The 17,767-nt window shown below is 44.3% G+C and overlaps 1 protein-coding gene across 1 annotated transcript in view; it reads left to right on the top strand.

Annotated features, from left to right (window-relative positions):
* The window catches only part of SORCS3 (sortilin related VPS10 domain containing receptor 3), a 575,638-nt gene extending 572,310 nt beyond the window's left edge, over nucleotides 1–3,328 (top strand). The window contains exons 26-27 of the mRNA XM_081823577.1: nucleotides 497–657; nucleotides 1,395–3,328. Coding sequence (XP_081679703.1) covers nucleotides 497–657; nucleotides 1,395–1,459 — 226 coding nt within the window. The 3' untranslated portion in view covers nucleotides 1,460–3,328. The remainder of the gene's footprint in view (nucleotides 1–496; nucleotides 658–1,394) is intronic.
* The last annotated feature ends 14,439 nt before the right edge of the window (nucleotides 3,329–17,767 follow it).

The following is a 17,767-nucleotide window of genomic DNA, read 5'->3' as shown; positions in this document are numbered from 1 at the left end:
TATTTAAGATCTTTGGCCCACAAGTGGTGTTCTGAAGATAGGATCAATGGCTAGAAACCTTTTTTTTCTTGGCTCTTCATAAAGGAAACCAATGTGAATTGATTAACTTGATGCAACCTTAGAAAAAGATGTCTTTTCACTGTGATATAATCTTATGCCTCTCAAAGTCCAGCTCCTTGTAAAACTTAGTGAGGGATAAGTATTTTAAGGGTTTTAGTGCATACCTGCTTAGCAGTATTGCCCTTCTGTTGACACCTGTTTGGTTTACCCCAGAAGAAGGTGCATTCTTCAGGGAGTTCTGTGGTTTACACTTCCCCTGGGCATCTGGTCTTTGGCCTTGTGTTTCTTGGCCTCACGGCTACAATATCTGGGTGACCAGCCCCTTTCCCAGACGTTTGGCCTGTCCTATAAATAGCTTATTCCTCCCCCTTATGGCCCAGAATCTCCCAGTGGCCCAAGTTTGGCATACCCTGTGATCATAATCTGATTTTTGTAGGAAAATCCCCTGGATTAACATCTATGCTCAAGTCCAGCACGACAAGGAGCAGGAGATGATTGGGTCAGTGAGCCAAAGTGAAAACACCCCCAAAATCACACTCAGTGACTTCACCGAGCCCGAGGAACTGCTGGACAAAGAGCTGGACACCCGGGTCATAGGTATGTGTGCAGGTATCACCAAGCTCCTGTGTCCTCCATCCTCCAAACGTGAGGGCAGTCAGCCCACATGGCCTGTCCGTCAACTCATGTCAAACTGGAGGGGGTTGGGAAACGGCTGGCTACAGAGACGTAATCGAGTTTTAAAATTTGTCTGCCGCCTGTGGCCACATGAAAGTGGCAGATTTTTTTTTTTTTCCCTTCCCTTGAAAATAGACCAGGATGGAAAGTGCTGGAGTCAGAGTGGGGGAGGGATGAAGCCAACTCTCCATCACCGTTGGGATTTTTCCTTTCCTCTATGAAGCAAAAGCATCAGATGTCCTCATTCGTAACCACATGCAAGAGGGCTCTAGAACATTCCTCATCTGTGAAATGGGAATAATAGTACCTACCTTCTGAAATTGTGGTGATGATGAAATGAGAGTGTGTCATTAGCCCGGTGCCTGCCGCAGAGGACGTGTTCACTGCATGTTGGCTCTTAGTGTTGTCATCAGTGGGGTGTAAGGTGACAAGTCGTTGCTCCCCCCTCGTGTGCTGCTGGGGGAAACGGACACTTTAAACCTAGGTGACGGAAGCCGATGCGCTGGTAGTATAGAGTAGCCAGGTGTCCCGTTTAATAGATACCCATCGAGCACCCGTTCAAGATGGCTTGGTATGTAGCAGTGAATAAAACAGACAAGATTCCTGCCCTTGTGACGCTGACATCCTCGTTCCGTCTGTCTGTCTTCTCTCCCCCGCAGGAGGCATTGTGAGCATTGCGAACAGCGAAAGCACAAAGGAGATCCCCAACTGCACTAGCGTTTAATACCAACCAGCCACGTGGTCGGCCATCTTTCTGACTTTATTTTTGATGATCACTATGACTATGATGGAAAAAATGAAAATGTCTTTTTTACCTTTTGTTTACAAGGGCCCCTTCATAAATAGCAGGCAGATGCTTAGCTTTGGGAGGCAAAAGGCATTCTTAGCTGATTAAAACGAGACAAAAAGAATAAATGGCTGTATTTGTGCTAAGGGCAAAGGATGCATCTTCCCATGGCCTTCTTGCTTTATTCTGCCACTGACCATATGAGGACTCCTTTTCCTCGTGGTCTCTTCATTTTTTTTTCTTTTTTTAAGTTGAGTTGGCTTCTCATTAACCTCCCATGTCCCCCCCTCCAGCCCCCGCAACATCACCCACACCCTCCCCCCAGCACACACACTCTAAAAAACACAGACCATTTCCCAGTTAGATCTACAGGAGGTGGGTTGGTGGGGAGTGAAAGTAGGTGCAGAAAGCGTGCGCACCTTTACGAGAAAGAGGCCCTGCCTCGTGCATGTCAATAGCGAGGCTACAGATGGCTTACTGTATATAATTACAATGTAAATAGCTTTTTATTTCCTAAGAAATAATTTAATGTTTAGTAAAAAAGAAAACAGAAAAAAGAAAGATGTGTGTGTTGGCTTATGCACTCACCCTCAGAGCTGACCAACCCCCAGGCCTGCTAGACGTGTTGGGTTCTGGACGCTCTCCAGTTGTCTGTCACACTTAACTCTTGCATCTCTGTGTCCATGCCATAGCTGGTTTCTACTTATGTATATAAAGGGGCGCAGGGTGGGCTTCTTTGGGCCAAGTCGTTAAGGAAGGAGTAGACTGACATCCTAGAACATGGGGGGCTTTCTATGCCATCAGTGACCTGGAAGAAGTTGCAAGACGAAGCCCACCAGAGACTTCAAACTGAGACGCAGGTGGGGCAACAGGCTTCCCCTCCAAAAGGAAAGCGTGGAGGATGTTGATCAGCCTGAGAAAATGGGTTTTCTCTAAAGAAGCTCGGCCGCGGATCAGAAAGGGACCGTTTTTCTGCTTTCTGGTTGGATTCCTTCTGGAGAATTCTTGGGCTGTTTTGAGCTCAGAAGAGTCCCCTCAGCCTCGGGCGAGGCCTAGTGAGTGCATCTGGGCACAGGAGGAGTGAGAGCGCTTGGGAGGGATGGGGCATTTGCGACATCACGAGTCTGTGTAAGCCCTTGCAGGCCAAAGAGGGGGCTAGCCTTTCATGATATTAGTCCAAGATGATTTTAGCAAAGCTGTGCTATATGCTTGTCAGATGTACACAACTTCCTTAAAGTCAAATGTCTGCCTTCAGTTCCCTTAAGATAGTTCTTGCCTCTGGGTGAGCGGCTTTCCAAGCCAGCTTTCTCGTTCCCAGCCCCCTGGCCCCTCCGCCCATTCGCACACACCACTTCTGTTCCCTAGGGTCACTTTAAGCCATGCCGTAAGCATTGTTTTCTTTTCAGGCGCAGCCTGAGTACACTTGTTTTACAAAATGATATACTGTATATATATATATGGGAGGAAAGGCCGGATTTTGTACCTGTTAATTTTTGTGAGATATCGTTCGCCTTCTTTGTGAGACCCTGAGAGAATGTGACCTAGAGAAGGCTGACTGGCTACAGCGTAGATCAGGAAGAGGAGTGCTTCTAGGGATCCTGCTTTTTTGTTTCAAGGGTTAAAAATGGGCAGACAATTGCAATACTTGTACTAAATACTGGAATACAAATGCATGAGTCATGTCTATATATACAGTATATGTACATATACTGTTCTTGATTTTATTGTTCCATTTGAATATTTCTACTGTAAAAAAAAAAAAGACAGTGGTTTTGAAATTGTTGAAAATAAATGTATTTTTGTACATCAAAGCTATATACCTGGCTGAGATTTTTCTCTTTGGGCTGGTTTCTTCACCTATTGCTATCAGTCAGCTATCGCGGCAATAAGGCTACATGGCCAAAACCGAAACAGAACAAATAGCTTATAACCCAGATATTTATGTTTTACTCATGAATCTCCAGGTTGGTTGCGGTTTGCCTGAACTCCATTGAACTGACCTGGCTCTCCTGAACTAGTTGGGATGCTGGCTTCAGTTGGGGGTCCAGGCTTGCTTCATGAGTTGTCATCTTCTGGGACCAGATGCCACCCAGGGCATGGTCTTTCATGGTGGATTACAGAATTCCAAGTGAGGCCAGCAGAATACTCTTTGCCTGTAAGGCCTTGGCTCAAAATGATCATCCTGTTTACCATTGTCTCCATTCTGTTGACTAAAGGAAACCACGTGGCCACGTCCAGCATCAGTGGGCCAGGGAAATAGGCTCCGCCTCCTCTGGTGTAAGGTACCACAAAGTTACATGACAACAGTGTGACAATAGGATTCTGGTCTAGGGGAGGGCATGATGTGTTGGGAACAGTAGTAACAATAGTTCAGTCTACTCTACTTACTCATTTTCTGTGGTCCTGCGGGGAGCTTTCATTAGATGGCCCATATTCAAGTTTCCCACCCCAATATTTGTGGCCAGGAACTTCTGAGTGGAAGGTTTGGCAACCACAAGGTCTTCGAGTGGCATCAGATCGCACTGAGTGGTAGATAGAACTGCAATACAGGCCTTGAAGACTTTAGCAGAGAAAATGAAAAGAGGAGAGGGAACCAAGAAGACGTATATATTTTTTTTCACTATTATTATTGTTAACCTTTTTAATGCTGTTTGATGCATCAAACCAGCAAAAGATCTTCTCTTGCCTACCGCTGAGTAAGGAATTTGGAAGAATGAGTGAGTGGCTCTTCTCCACATTAGATCATAAGGGAACGTGAACTAAGTACTTAGAATAAGGGCTGTAAGTTAGATGTTTTAATCTTTTTAGTGTTCAAACTATGTAATAAATTACCATGGATCCCAGAAACCCAAGAAACGAGAAAACTTTTGTCATTAATTTGCTCCTATATTTTGGATGCTAGCTGACCATTCCAGAATCATATTTTCTGAGCTCAAATGATTAAGACGTAGGATGAAACAAAGGTTTTTCTTTTGATTTGTGAATGTGATTTTTTAATTTAAAGCATAATTTAAAAATTATGTATTATTCTTGGTGTAACTGTTCTTGGGTTCTACTCACCTTTTAAAAATTGTAATATATAATTAACTTCTTCAAATATTGAGGATGTCATTTATGTTACCTCTAAAAGAAACATTTTTTTTTGGTCTAACTAGTGGTTCGTAACATAAAGTGCCTGCACATCTTGAAGGGGTTTATAATGAGCTTCCCCAGTAATGTAATATGTCTAATATTCTGATCCCACATCAAAAGTGATTTATCCAAATGCAATGGTTTTTGCTTTCCAGGGGGATCTGAGCCCTTCCCATGTTCGTTTACGTCGGGGTTGATAAAATCACTCCACCGGATTAAAAAGGACAGAAGTGAGATATGTGGTAAAACAGCATTAGTCAGCTGGTTCCTTTGGGCTAAGCCATGCTAGGAATAGAGCCTGGGCATCCTCCACCAGCACAGGTCTGCCAGATTTCTCATAGCAGACAGGCGAAGGCAGATGGCAGAGAGTGTGACTGGCTTTGTAGTTATTTCTCTGTGGGGTTTCTCATCGGAATTGTCTTCTCTCAGGAGATTCTAAACCCAATAAGCAAGCCCGAAGAAGTCCTCAGGGTGGAGCCCAGCTATCAGCACCTGAAGCAGAGCTTCTGAGGATTCTCCTGTCGAAGTTAGAGAATAACTGCTCTATCCGCCACTGAAATCACTCAGGGAGAGTACTGGGGAAAGGGCACCTCCCCTGGCTCCTGTTACCATGATACAAGGCACCTTCATCTGCAGAAATGAGAACCACTTCCAAATTGGCTCGTTTCCTCCTGGGCAACAGCTGCAGCTCTGAGAGAGCCACCCGATTGAGTTATCTGGAACAAAAACACACTGCGAGTCAAGGTGGTGATGGATTGCGCCTTGGAAAGAATATTAAGCCAGGAATTAGGAGATCTCTGACTTTCAGCCAGTCACTCTGGACCACGATTTCTTATTTGCAAAAGGCAAACACTTTATGGCCTGACTCACTGGCTACTTTGGATTTACAGAGGTGCGAAGAGCACATTGCCAATTCCAGAATTGTTAGATGACTAGGATGAGCGTACATAGGAGATCTCTCTTCGTCCGTAGCCGGGTCAACTGGGAGGCAGAGAGTGAAGTGACTTCCCTAAGGTTAGACAGCAAATGAGTGTGGAGCTGAAGATGGAACCCGTATCTTATTGATATTAGGGCAGTGTTCTTCCCACCACATACCCTCCTGACGAAGGCAAAACTGAACGACACGTTACAGAACGTCAGTGGACAGCCTGATGCTTATGCCAGGATGGCTCCTGTATTTCGAGTGTCTGGAGCGGTTTAGAATCTAACTTCCCAAGTGTGCTCCTCATCCAGTGGCTCACACGCTCCACATGTCATTGCCCTGCTGACCCACTTGTTTAGCAACCCATGGCCTGATGCCCTTGCTTCCCTCACTGGGCAGAAAGAAGGCTGCTCAACAGACAGCTGCCAGGCCCCAGCTTCCCATGCTATGCTGCTTGCCTTTTAAAGCAGCTGGCCTCGTTCAGAGGGAAGAAGGCCAGAGAGCAAACATAAGCAATGGGAATGCCTCATCCTGACACACACACCAGATCCTGCCAAATTCTCTTGTCTCATCCAACGGTACTGCCAAAGGGGACCAGATGTAGCCCAACAATTTCCTCCCGAGTACTACTACATCTTGATGTCCCTTAAACTTGGTTTAATTGCCATTAACTTTACAGTAGCACAGTGCCCTTTAAAATGCTCTTTGCTTCTGTGTTCTCAGGCCATATATCATGATGAGATAGCGGTTCATTCAGAGCGGAATCGATGGGACGTTGTATACAAAAATGGGAGGAGAGCCTCAGAGTTCAATTTATTCAGAGATGAAAAGTTGCAATAAAACTCCATTACTTTTTCATTGTCTGAGGCCCAGAGGGGTATAATGACATAATCAGGGTCCAATTTCCTATCTATAAATTGACAATAATGACATCTATCTACCTCACGGGGTTGGAACCCAGATCAAATGAGATAATTTGGGTAAAAAAACACAAAATAACTAGGGCTTGACAAATAATGAATTGAACCTGAGAAGCCCAAGTTCTTTTGTGCTGGATCTCCTTTCTCTGTCCCCCCTGGCCTCAAGTTGTAAAAATTATCTGACCAGTCTCTTACCTACTCTCACCTAAGGCTGTACTTTCAGGGAAAGAATCACAATTACCTGGGGAGACATACCGTCCTCCTCAACTCCCCCTCAAAAAGAAGAGAATTTTGGTTAAAATCAGCTATTTACACCTTAATCCCAAAGGTCACAGCTCCTTTTATTGTCTTTTTTTTTTTTAAATATAAATGATCTAATTTTCCTTGTGATACAGTTAGGGACCATGGGAGCAATCCGCAGGTGAAAAACATGCACCTGGAACACTTTCTATTGGCTGTTATTGTCAAAAAGTTTCTCCTGAAGAGCAGAATCAAGATGTTGCCCCAGATACAAGCTGGACTTAAAACAGAAGACCCTAACTCCAAAAACCACCAAAGCGTGCCAATATCGACCAATCAGGATGAGGCATTTTTTTTTTTCTTCCCTTTATTAGCATATTGGACCAGAGTAAGAACTTGGGCGGGGACTTTCTGTATATAAATGGGGCCTCCACTATTCTTGGGGAGGTTAGTCTAAGGACTTTGTGTCTTTTTTTTTTTTTTTTTTTTTTAAATTATAAAGGGGGGTGGTGGTGCCGTAGCTCCAGTAAAGCCTTTCCTGTACCTTCGACTTCTGGGTCTGGCCACTACATTTTATATATCTGAAGTACCAAGGATGTGTTTCTTGCCTTCAACTCTGGTCACAGCTCGAGGAGAGCTCTTTCAGAGAGGGAGCACGAGATGCAGATTCTTTTCAAAATGTCACCCAAAGACAAGAAAATAGATCATGACAGGCACGCATGCCATCTGTCATTATGGCTCAGTATCTGGGGGACAGCACTGTTTGAAGCTATTAGAAATGAACCAGATAAAGTGGGGCCTTCAGTAATTTGCTCCTGAGAAAGTATGCGGTCTGCTTCTGGAAGAATAGAGACTTCTTGAGCTGAAATATCTGTGCCCAAAGTGTCCGATGAGCTGAAGCCTGCTAGGCTCTAAGGATTTATCCCCACTAAGGTCCTACTTCTCCTCCCCAGAGGCTCTCCCAGGAGCCCCTTCTTATGATGCAGAGTCTTTTGTTGCTTATTCTCCCTTGCAGAGGGTTATTGCTGTCAGTACTCCAGGAACTGGCTGCAGTTAAGAGTATGTCCAAACACGGCGGATGGAAAGAGAAAGGAGGCCACACAAGAAGCAACAGAGAACAGGATTGTTTTTCTTGTCACTAATCTATCTTCCTTGGTTTTCATGCACTGACCTTCCAAAATCTTGTGGTTCAATTAGAGAATTGCTGGGCTTCTTCCATTGGCAGCTGGGATATTTTGTGGGAGGGGCACTGAGGGAGGAAGATGAGAGAGATGAGTCTAGAGAAATAAAGTTAATCTTTGTCAATTACAAAGCTTTACTTGACACATTCTCATTTCAACCTGTCAATTTCAGATTCTCCTCTGTGTGGGGAAAATACAGATGCTCCCCAGATTTCTAATCTATTTATAATGGTAACAAGACAACTGTAGGCGGTGTGTGCTCATCATGAGCTAATCATCCTCTGCTATGCCTTGTGCCTCCTAATTAGTGGCCTGTTGGTTGCCTACTGATCAAGTTGGAGCCTCATCCAGGCAGTAGGGAGGGAAGGTAGGGGGAGAAAGAATTCTGAGCCCAGTGGAGCTTAGATCTTGGCAGACTTTCCAACAACAGGTGAGCTTCACACCTTGCCTTGCAATGCATCCCTTTTAAAGAGGCAGCCACCACTACCATGGGTGCTAACAGGAACATGGCAGGCTTCCAAACGTGTCTCTAAGAGCTCCTCATAGCAAGTTGCTGTCCTTCCAAAACTTCTTGGCTTAATGATACAGATCCAGCAAGTGACATCAGGTAGAAGAAAAATAAATAATTAAATGTGCATCTATAGATGATAATGGGGCAAGATCCCTTTTGTTCATTCACTCATTTAAAAAGTGTTTATTGAGCTCTGTAGTTAATAGTCTCTTATGGTTCCTGGAGTGGAGGTGGGCAGGGGTATAGGTTAAATGGGTGATGGGTATTAAGGAGGGCACTTGTGATGAGCACTGGGTGTTATATGTAAGTGATGGATCACTGAATTCTACTCCTAAAACCGATATTACACTATATGTTGATGTAACTAGAATTTAAATAAAAACTTCAAAAAAAATTAAAATTTTTATTGAGAACTTGCTTTCCAACAGATTCTGCTCTGGATACTGAGGCTAACGCTCAAAACACACTTAATATGAGGTGACCATATCATGTTTTTATACAAACTGGGACACAGCTTGGCATGCATGGAGCACTGGTCATAATTACTCTGGGAAACCAAGCATGATACAGGACTGTCTCAGCAAACCAGGATGGATGGTCGCCCTAACTTAAAATTCAGAGGGGGCGTAAAGTCAGAGATGTGTCAACATTCCATTCACCCTTGAATTGTTTTTTAATTCCTTACCCAGGGATAGAAACCCAATTCTCCGAGCCCGAAAACTGTTTATGGAGATCCCCTATCAGCTTTGTAGTCTTCTGAGGGCCTCTCCTTGGGGTGGTGAACCCCTGCATAGTCAGAGGTCAGTGAGCAAAGCCTTAGATGGTTTTTAGAAAGTTATCTAAGGGGCTCCTGGGTAGTTCAGTCAGGTGGCCAACTGTTGGTTTCAGCTCAGGTCATGATCTCAGGGTCTTGGGATCAAGCCCCGTGTTGGGCTCCATGCTCAAGTGGGGAGCCTGCTTGGGATTCTCTCTTCCTGTTCCTCTGCCCCTTCCCCCACTCATGCACACACACACTCTCTCTCTTAAATAAATATTTAAAAAAAATTAAAAATATATTACATTATATCAATTAGGTTTCTTGGTTGCAGAAAATAGTCACCGCTCCTCGTTAATTCAAGCAAAAAGAATTTATGGGAAGGTTATCAGAAGCCCATGGAATCAACTCAAGTTTGAAGAACATAACTTGGAAAGAGGCAGGAGCTAGGATAACTTTGGAGGGGTGGGGAGCAAGAAACACAGACAGTATCCTACTAGGGGTTCCTGGCAGATCGTATCTTACCAGAGGTTTCCTCTGGAATGAATGAACTCCAATTATCTCTTCTATCCTCATGTTACTGAAAATTCAAAGTTCCAGATAAATTTCCCAATTGGTAAAGTTTAGGTCACACGCTCACTGCATGATCCATGGACTGAAGTGTGTCACCCTGATATTCATAAGCCCTAACTTCTAGCACCTCAGAATGTGACCATATTAGGAAGTAGGGCCTTAAAGAAGTAAGTTAAAATGAGGCTGTTGGGTATATACAAGTCCAATCTGATTGATATCCTTATAAGAAAAAGAAATTAGGACACAGTTTACAGAGAGCTGACCAGGTGAAGACACAGGGGGAAGGCAGCCTTCTATAAGGCAAGGAGAGGGGCCGCAGAAGAAACCCACACAGCTGATCCCTGATCTCTGACTTATAGCCTCCACAGTTGTGGTAAAATACATTTCTGTTGTGTGAGCCACCTCACCTGGGGTACTTGTTATGACAGTCTTAGAAAACGAAAGGTGAGGGAAACTATCTGGGGAAATAAACCTGTAAGTATTGCTCTGGCTTTTGAAGTGAGATTTCGAGGCATTTGGATTTACTCTCCCACGGGGACTCCCTACACTAGGAGACAGTCCTCCTTCCTCTGCCACCCGTGAAAATAAGAAGATGGGAATGAAGGCAGAATGGATGATGGTCAGAGGATAAGCCTTCAAGTCATTTTAAAAGTCACTCTTCTTTCAACATTTATTGAGCACAAACCAAGGAATGAAGTGCGTGGTGCTGTAGGTGCTGGAATTTCAGGTAAGAATCTGTGGGCCACGTCCTACTCCGGTGGAACTTACAATTTAAGGAACAGTCTTGTAAGTATTTATTTGATTTTCTGTCACGCTTTGGGGGAGTACTTGGATCATTTAGAGAAAAGTAACAGAGAGGTAGGGTGGGATAATCACCACCCCCTAGAGGAAAGGTGGTGGTAAAGTGAAGGATGAATTCTCAAAGGAAATGACATTTACAAATGTTGGGGTTTACCCTTTCTTTTCCACCTAGAATCCTCCTTTCCCTGTTCTCCTGGCACACTGATAGAACTCTGAATGTGGAGGAAATGGCAGAACTGAAGGATGAATAGGAATGCAGGGATGGTGGGAAAGGGACTTGGAAGGCAACTATAAAACAAATTTAAAAATTAGAGATTTGTGGGGGGCCTGGGTGGCTCAGTCGGTTAAGCGTTTGACTCTTGATTTCTGCTCAGGTCATGATCTTGGGGTCCTGGGATCCAGCCCTGCACTGGGCTCTGTGCTCAGTGGGGAGTCTGCTGGAGATTCTCTCTCCTCCTCCCTTTGCTCCTCCCCCAGCTCACACACACCCTCTCTCTAAAATAAATAAATAATTCTTTTTAAAAAATCAGAGATCTGGATTTACAAAGATGTGGACCTTCTAATCTGTACACAACAGTTTGTATTTTCCATATTATTCCAAATTTTTCTGATAAGCATATGTTCATTTCATAATTTTTTAAAAAATAAAGAAGAAAGTAAAAGTCACATTAAATGTCCATAACGATTTTCCAGATGTAGTGGTTTCTGAGTATTTTATTCAAGTTCTCTTAAAATAAACTTTTAAAAAATGTAATGATATGTTCTGCAATACCAATTATTAAGCGTAGTTAAAATAGGAACATTCATAGGTCAAAGATGGACAATAACTTCAAAAGAGACTTGTGGTGGCATAATATCTGCTCGAGCATGGTTTATTGGTCTTTATAAATGGAAAAAGAAACTGTAATTACTTAGGTCCTTCACAATGAGTATTAAAGATACAGGAAATCATTACTCAAGATTCTTGGCAAAGGAAATGGCTCTTATGTTGTTCTCTGCTATTCTTTTATTTCTTTCACAAAAGTAGAGAAACTTCTCTGCCTAGCAATTTTACTGGTAATGTCCCATCCATAAATAATTTGCTGTTGTTAACAAATGTTGGAACAAAACAACACCAATTAAGGTTCTGAGTGGTTATCAAACATGGCAAGAGATTGTGCATGAACTGTGGGATGAAGGACTTAGCTTGGGGAAGGCATTGCCTGCTGCTGAAAAACATTTTAAACAGAAGGGAACATAGGACCCAATTTCTTGCCCGACCTCTAGCACCCACCTGATGCTCTGATAAGGGGGTTAGCTAGAGGCTCCGAACTGGAATTCTGGAAGCTGTGGGCCTGGGTGAGATCACCTGGAGAAGACATGGAATGGAAGGCAAGCAGGTTCAAATGCCCACCCCCCACCCCCCAGCTTCGGAAAAGAGTCTTGTTCTCCAAACGATTTTCCATTTACAGTATATGCTTTTTATGAGTGTTTATCGGTGCATCATACAAACGTCCTTCTTTTGAATGGAGTCTCTTCCACTCAGCTCTCTGAATTAAGGGCTCCCATCCTATCCCAGACTCCTCTAGGGCACCGCCTCCACTGGTGGGCACAGGCTCACGATGTTGTCCCAAGGATCTTGGCTTTGAAGAGCTATGGATCCAGGTTCAATGCTAGCTTCTTCATTTATTAGCTGTGTGGTCTTGGGTGAGTCGCTAACCTCCCTGAGCCTCATTTTCTCTTTTGTTCTTGTGAAGGAAGTGAAATAGAAAACATCTAGAGCACCACAGGTTCATCATAAAGGAGCATTTCCTCCACCCCACCCTTTCTCTGCATTTCCCTGGGACACCTGTGTGGCAGAGCAAAGAGACTCCTTACCAGGACAGAAGCAGGAATGGAAGGTTCAGACCCACCAAAGCATGCTCCTTGCCCCCCTGGGCCAGATGTGTCCTGCTCTAACCCATCTGACAAAGCCAGGGCTGCTTCTCCTCCCTTCTGCAGGAAACAATTTAGAAAATACAACCCCTAAAGCACCCCCTCCATCCCATAAATGTTTACACCTGTTCTTTTGTCAAGTCTCAGAGAAGAGGCTCGATACCAATAATTTTGTAGGGGGGAAAGGGGGCTGGGAGGGTGCGGGAGACAAACAGCCAGCCCCAGACTGGGCTGCTGGGGATGAATGTCGCATTGCTAAACTCAGCCATGCTTGCCAGCTGAACGGCTCCTTTTCTTTTTAACAAATCTGAGAACAAGGAGGTCCTTCCGACAGTCTATCATTAACTTTGTTATTATGGTTATTATCAACAATGTGCCAATTTTCCTGCATCTTTCAGGATCTTTCAATTACTACATGCTGAGTTTTTCCTCCCCTTCTTTTCCCTGGTCTCTCCATCCCCCCTCCCTACCCCAAGTGCCCAGATTTCTTCTCTTTCCTCCTCCCCAATTGTTTTCCCTATACAAGGATGGCAGTGACAGGGATGGAAGCCCAGCAGGATTTGGAATCTCTCTGACTGAGGGGAAAGAAATATTTGTATATTACTCAACGTCCTCCAAGTTATTCATCAGAAGTTTCATTTTTCACCAAAGTCTTTTCCTTATCTTAAAGCCACTGACATGAATATATATCATGAAGTTAAAAAGATCGAATTACACTTCGCTAGCTACTGCTCAGATTCATGGAGGCTCGAAGCCCAGCTAGTCCTGGGTGTACCAAACGGCGGCATTTTACGTTTGTTTTGGTTTGGTTTTTTCTTTCTCAGCAAACACACGCTAACAGGGTTTGTCTCTTCATTTTGATATGGGAATGATTGAAAATATGCTCTGTATCGCTTGATAAAAGACCTTTGCCAAAAAGAACAGCTTTGTCATTTGAACATATTTCCCAGGAGCCCTGAGATGTGCTTAAGCCTGGTTTAATGGGATGTTTTTGAGCAGTGATGCTGGCTGATGGGCCAAAGGCAGAAGCATCTGTGTGGGGTCCCTGGCCTTGGGGCACTCTGGAAACCCCCATGTTTCAATGCAGATTAGAACGCTGCTTGGCTTAAGTGAAATAAGTCAAGCAGAGAAAGTCAATTATCATATGGTTTCACTTATTTGTGGAACATAAGGAATAGCATGGAGGACATTAGGAGAAGGAAGGGAAAAATGGGCGGGGGGGAATTGGAGGGAGAGATGAACCATGAGAGACTATGGACCTGAGAAACAAACAGGGTTTTAGAGGGGAGGGGGACGGGGGATTGGTTAGCCCAGTGATGGGTATTAAGGAGGGCATGTACTGCATGGAGCACTGGGTGTTATACGAAAACAATGGATCGTGGATCACCACATCAAAAACCAATGATGTATTGTATGGTGACTAACATAACATAATAAAATTAAAAAAATAAATAAATAAAATAGTTCCAAAAAAGCTAAAAAAAAAAAAAAAAGAATGCTGCTTGATAGGCTCGCTCCCTGGTAACTGAGGTCCCTGGGCTGGGAGCAGTCTGGCGGTTCATCCATCCACATGTTGTTACTAAGAGGCTCCTGGGGCACAGCACCTAACAGGTTACAATCTCCTAGAGTTGCTAGAACAGACTGCCACAAACCAGGGGGCTGAAAACAGCTGAAATTTATTCCATCACAGTTCTAGGGCCAGAAGTTCAAAATCAAGGTGTTGGTAGCATTGGTTCCTTCTGAAGGTTCTAATGAAGACTCCATTCCCGACCTCTCTCCTAGCTTCTGGTGGCTGCTGGTCATCCTTGGCGTTCCTCAGCTTGTAGCTGCATCACTCTGACCCCTACTCCCATCTTCATATGGCTCCTCTGTGTGAGGAGGGGAGATCACAGAACCTGGGTCTCCTATAAGGAGACGTGTCATCGCATTTAGGCTATACCCAGTTAATCCAAGATGATTTCATCCAAAGACTTTTAATTTTATCTGCAAAGATTCCCTTTTCCAAGTGAGAGACCTGTCATGTTCTCAGGTTCTGGGTGGATATATATTTTCAAGGGTCATCATTTCAACTCATACCATAAGCCCATTCCTAAACACACACATACACACACACACACACACACAGTTTAAGTGAAAAAAATAAAAGTTGGGATCATCATCTAGTGGTTCTCAGCATCCAATGCCAAGCCCCATGATCCATTTCTTCCTTCCCCATCAAAGTTTACCTGGCCAGAGTCCCAGTCCTTTGGCTCTCTAAAGTGAATCTGGGCTGTCTTCTATGACTTTGTTTCTCTAGTCTTCATTTTATAAGCTATTATTATTAGATACCATAACTTGTACAAGTCCTTCAATCCCACAAGCCTAGTGGTCTATTAACAAGACATTTCACTAATACCTGCATCCCCACTTCTCTTTGAAGGAAGAGAGAGAGTGATCCCATTGCTCAGATTCTAGGACACAGAGCAGGCCTCCTTTGCTAGTTGTTGGGGTCATTGTATTGCTATGATGTGGCCATCCCAGAGCAAAAAAGAGTTTTCTTTTTATGCATTCTTGCAGCTTTCCATATTTTCATGGAATAGACTGAGCCACTCTATCCTGGGATTTCCCAGGAGCTTGCAGCAGGAGTGGAGATGGGTGGGGAGGCCGCCTCAGTGTGTAGGCTGGGCCACAGGGATCATTCAGATTTCTCAACACCTTCTGCATTAAGGTTTGTGGCCCAGGCCTTAGGAGCAAGAAGGTGGCAATTTGTTTTCCTTTGTATTTTTCCTTGAGACTCTGGGGAACTCTTGGGTAGGAGTGTTTAAGGTAAGAGCGGGGCATTTGGATACTTTGACCTCTTCTAGGCCATGTTAATTCTATGAAATCCTATCATGAATTCATAGAAACTGCGTGTTAAGTTTAAAGAGTTTTCTTCTGCTTCGTCTGATCATGGAAAGCAATTTCATGCAACTCTCCACAGTCTGGGGCCAGTTATTCAGGAGTGAACACTCAGAAACTACAACTGAATTTACAAGCTGGAGAAGGGGTGGGATGGTACATGGAGAGACTGTGAGATGAATGAGAGCAAAGGTGGGCTTCCGAGATTGAGGACCCTCTTCCCAGCACACACACACACACACACACACACATACACACACCCAGGGCCCAACATTGCTTGTGCAAATCCAGCCCCTCTCCAGAAGGACTCACATACTCTACTCCAGATGCCCCCTGGATCATTCTAGTCTCTGGACTACCTGAGCCTGCAAAGCTCTCGTCCCTTCATCATCCAAATCCTAACCACCGTAGACAAGGCTCAGCCCAGATGTGACCCCCTCATCAAGGCTTCCTGCTGAAGCCAGCTCAGGTCTGCTCCTCTGTCCCTGCTCCCCATGGCATTTGCTTCCTACACCTCCGCTATGCTTGCTGTCACCATTTGACTTTGCTCACCTTTACCCATGAGCGGTAAGAGACAGACGCAGCAGAAAGGGCATAAAACTTGAAGGCAGATGTCTTACCTTCTAGTTCCAACTCATCTCCTATTATCTGGCTTCTTTAGGCTAGTAATTCAGTCTATCTGGGCACATTTCCTCCTCTATGAAATAGGAGATGGTGACAAAGAGAAATTGTGTTTGCCCTGCTTATCTTATCAGGTCATTGTATGTATCAAATGAGATACCCCATCCTGTAATGAATTTAATATACTGGCTCCGAGCTGCCACCACAATGAGATGAGTTGGAAGGCAATTTCCTGGCTCCTCCCTACACCTGTATTTGCACTTCTTTGCCTGCAGTAGAGTACCAGCATCTGTGAGTGTTGGCTGCTAATGTCTCACAGCTGCTCCTGCCCCAGAGGGATCCTCGGCCCTCCTGGAAGCACCACCCCAACCCTCCACATTGATGGGCCACATCTATGGTATTGTTTATGCTCCTGAGCCCCCTGGGGTCAAGTCCAAACTAAACTCAACCTGAGACTACATCCTTGCTTGATTCTTTCTCTCTTTTCATCCTACTGCCTTAGATCACCCTCTTAAAAAATTACCTGCCCCAAATCTCAGTCTCAGGCTCTCCTTGGAAACCCAACCTAAGACACTGTCCTATGGTGGTCCGATCACAAAACAAGACATCCCCATTCCTGGGATTCAAAGTGCCCACACAGATATAAGATGTAGGACACCTAGACTTTCTTCAATATCTCAAGGAGCAGGAGAAGCACGTGCTCTGACCTCCCCCACCAAACATGGAGACCTGAGTGCTAGAGTCCCAGCCCCGAGCGGTGAGCCAGCGCAGAGGCCAGGGGGATACACAGCACAGTGGAGTCGTCCTGCCCCAAAACTAGAGTACCACGGCCTGTCCCAGCAGTGGGCCTCAGAGGGCAGCTCTCCCTCTACAAGGAATTCTCTTCTGTGGCTGCTGAGCCCCCAAACTTAAGAATGCTTATCATCTATACAAGCTGAGCTTTCTTGAAAGTGATTGTGTAGTGGGAACATCTGGTGTGTGAATGGCTTCTATGTTTTTTTCTCTTCTCTCCCTCCAGTCAACACTAAGTGAATCCCTGGAATGTCTGCCCTGCTTCCCTCCCAAGGACTGGAGACCTGGTTCATTATTTAACTCTGTGCTTTCGTCACTGCACAAACTGTTTTCACATTGCACTTGCCTGGCGGGAAGGGATACAAGCCACAACTTGGGAGATTTTCTTGCTAATTAAAAGTCTCCCAACAACTCTGTTTGCCAGAGAAAACACTGCCATATTACCTCGTGCAATTATTCCTAATTAAGACCATCTCACCATTCCCAACAATTGCTTGAAGTTCGGTGTATTTCTATTTTTTGCTCAGTAACTCTGAATACATTCACACAACTGAATATCCACTCATATATTGTCTTTTTTTATTGGAAAATAGTTGACATACAATGTTATATTAGTTTCAGGTATAAAGCACAGCGATTTCCTTCCATATATTCTGTGCATTAGACAACGCATCGTGGTAAGTGTAGTGACCACCTGTCATTATTACAATAGTATTGACTACATTTCCTGTGCTGTTCATATGTTATCTTTTGCTTAATTACATCCAGGCTTTTCTAGGTCATTCTTTACAACGGTCCTTCCCCTAGGCCATAGCTACTCTGAGGGTGATTGGTGAATGTGTAACTTAGACTGTGATCATCTCACTATTGCTGATGGTGTGGGTTAGTTTGGGTGAGAAGTCTGGATGATACCTTCTACACAGTGTAATAATGGACTGCAGGAACAAAACTGGGCCTTCTCTGCCTGGTGACTTTAGCAAGTGACTTAACATTTTTTTTTTTTTTTT

This window comes from Leptonychotes weddellii, chromosome 6, assembly GCF_054177405.1.
Source record: "Leptonychotes weddellii isolate Sample4059 chromosome 6, ASM5417740v2, whole genome shotgun sequence".
NCBI lineage: Eukaryota > Metazoa > Chordata > Mammalia > Carnivora > Phocidae > Leptonychotes > Leptonychotes weddellii.
Note: the sequence above shows the minus strand (reverse complement) of the source record. Positions and strands in the feature narration are given on the sequence as shown.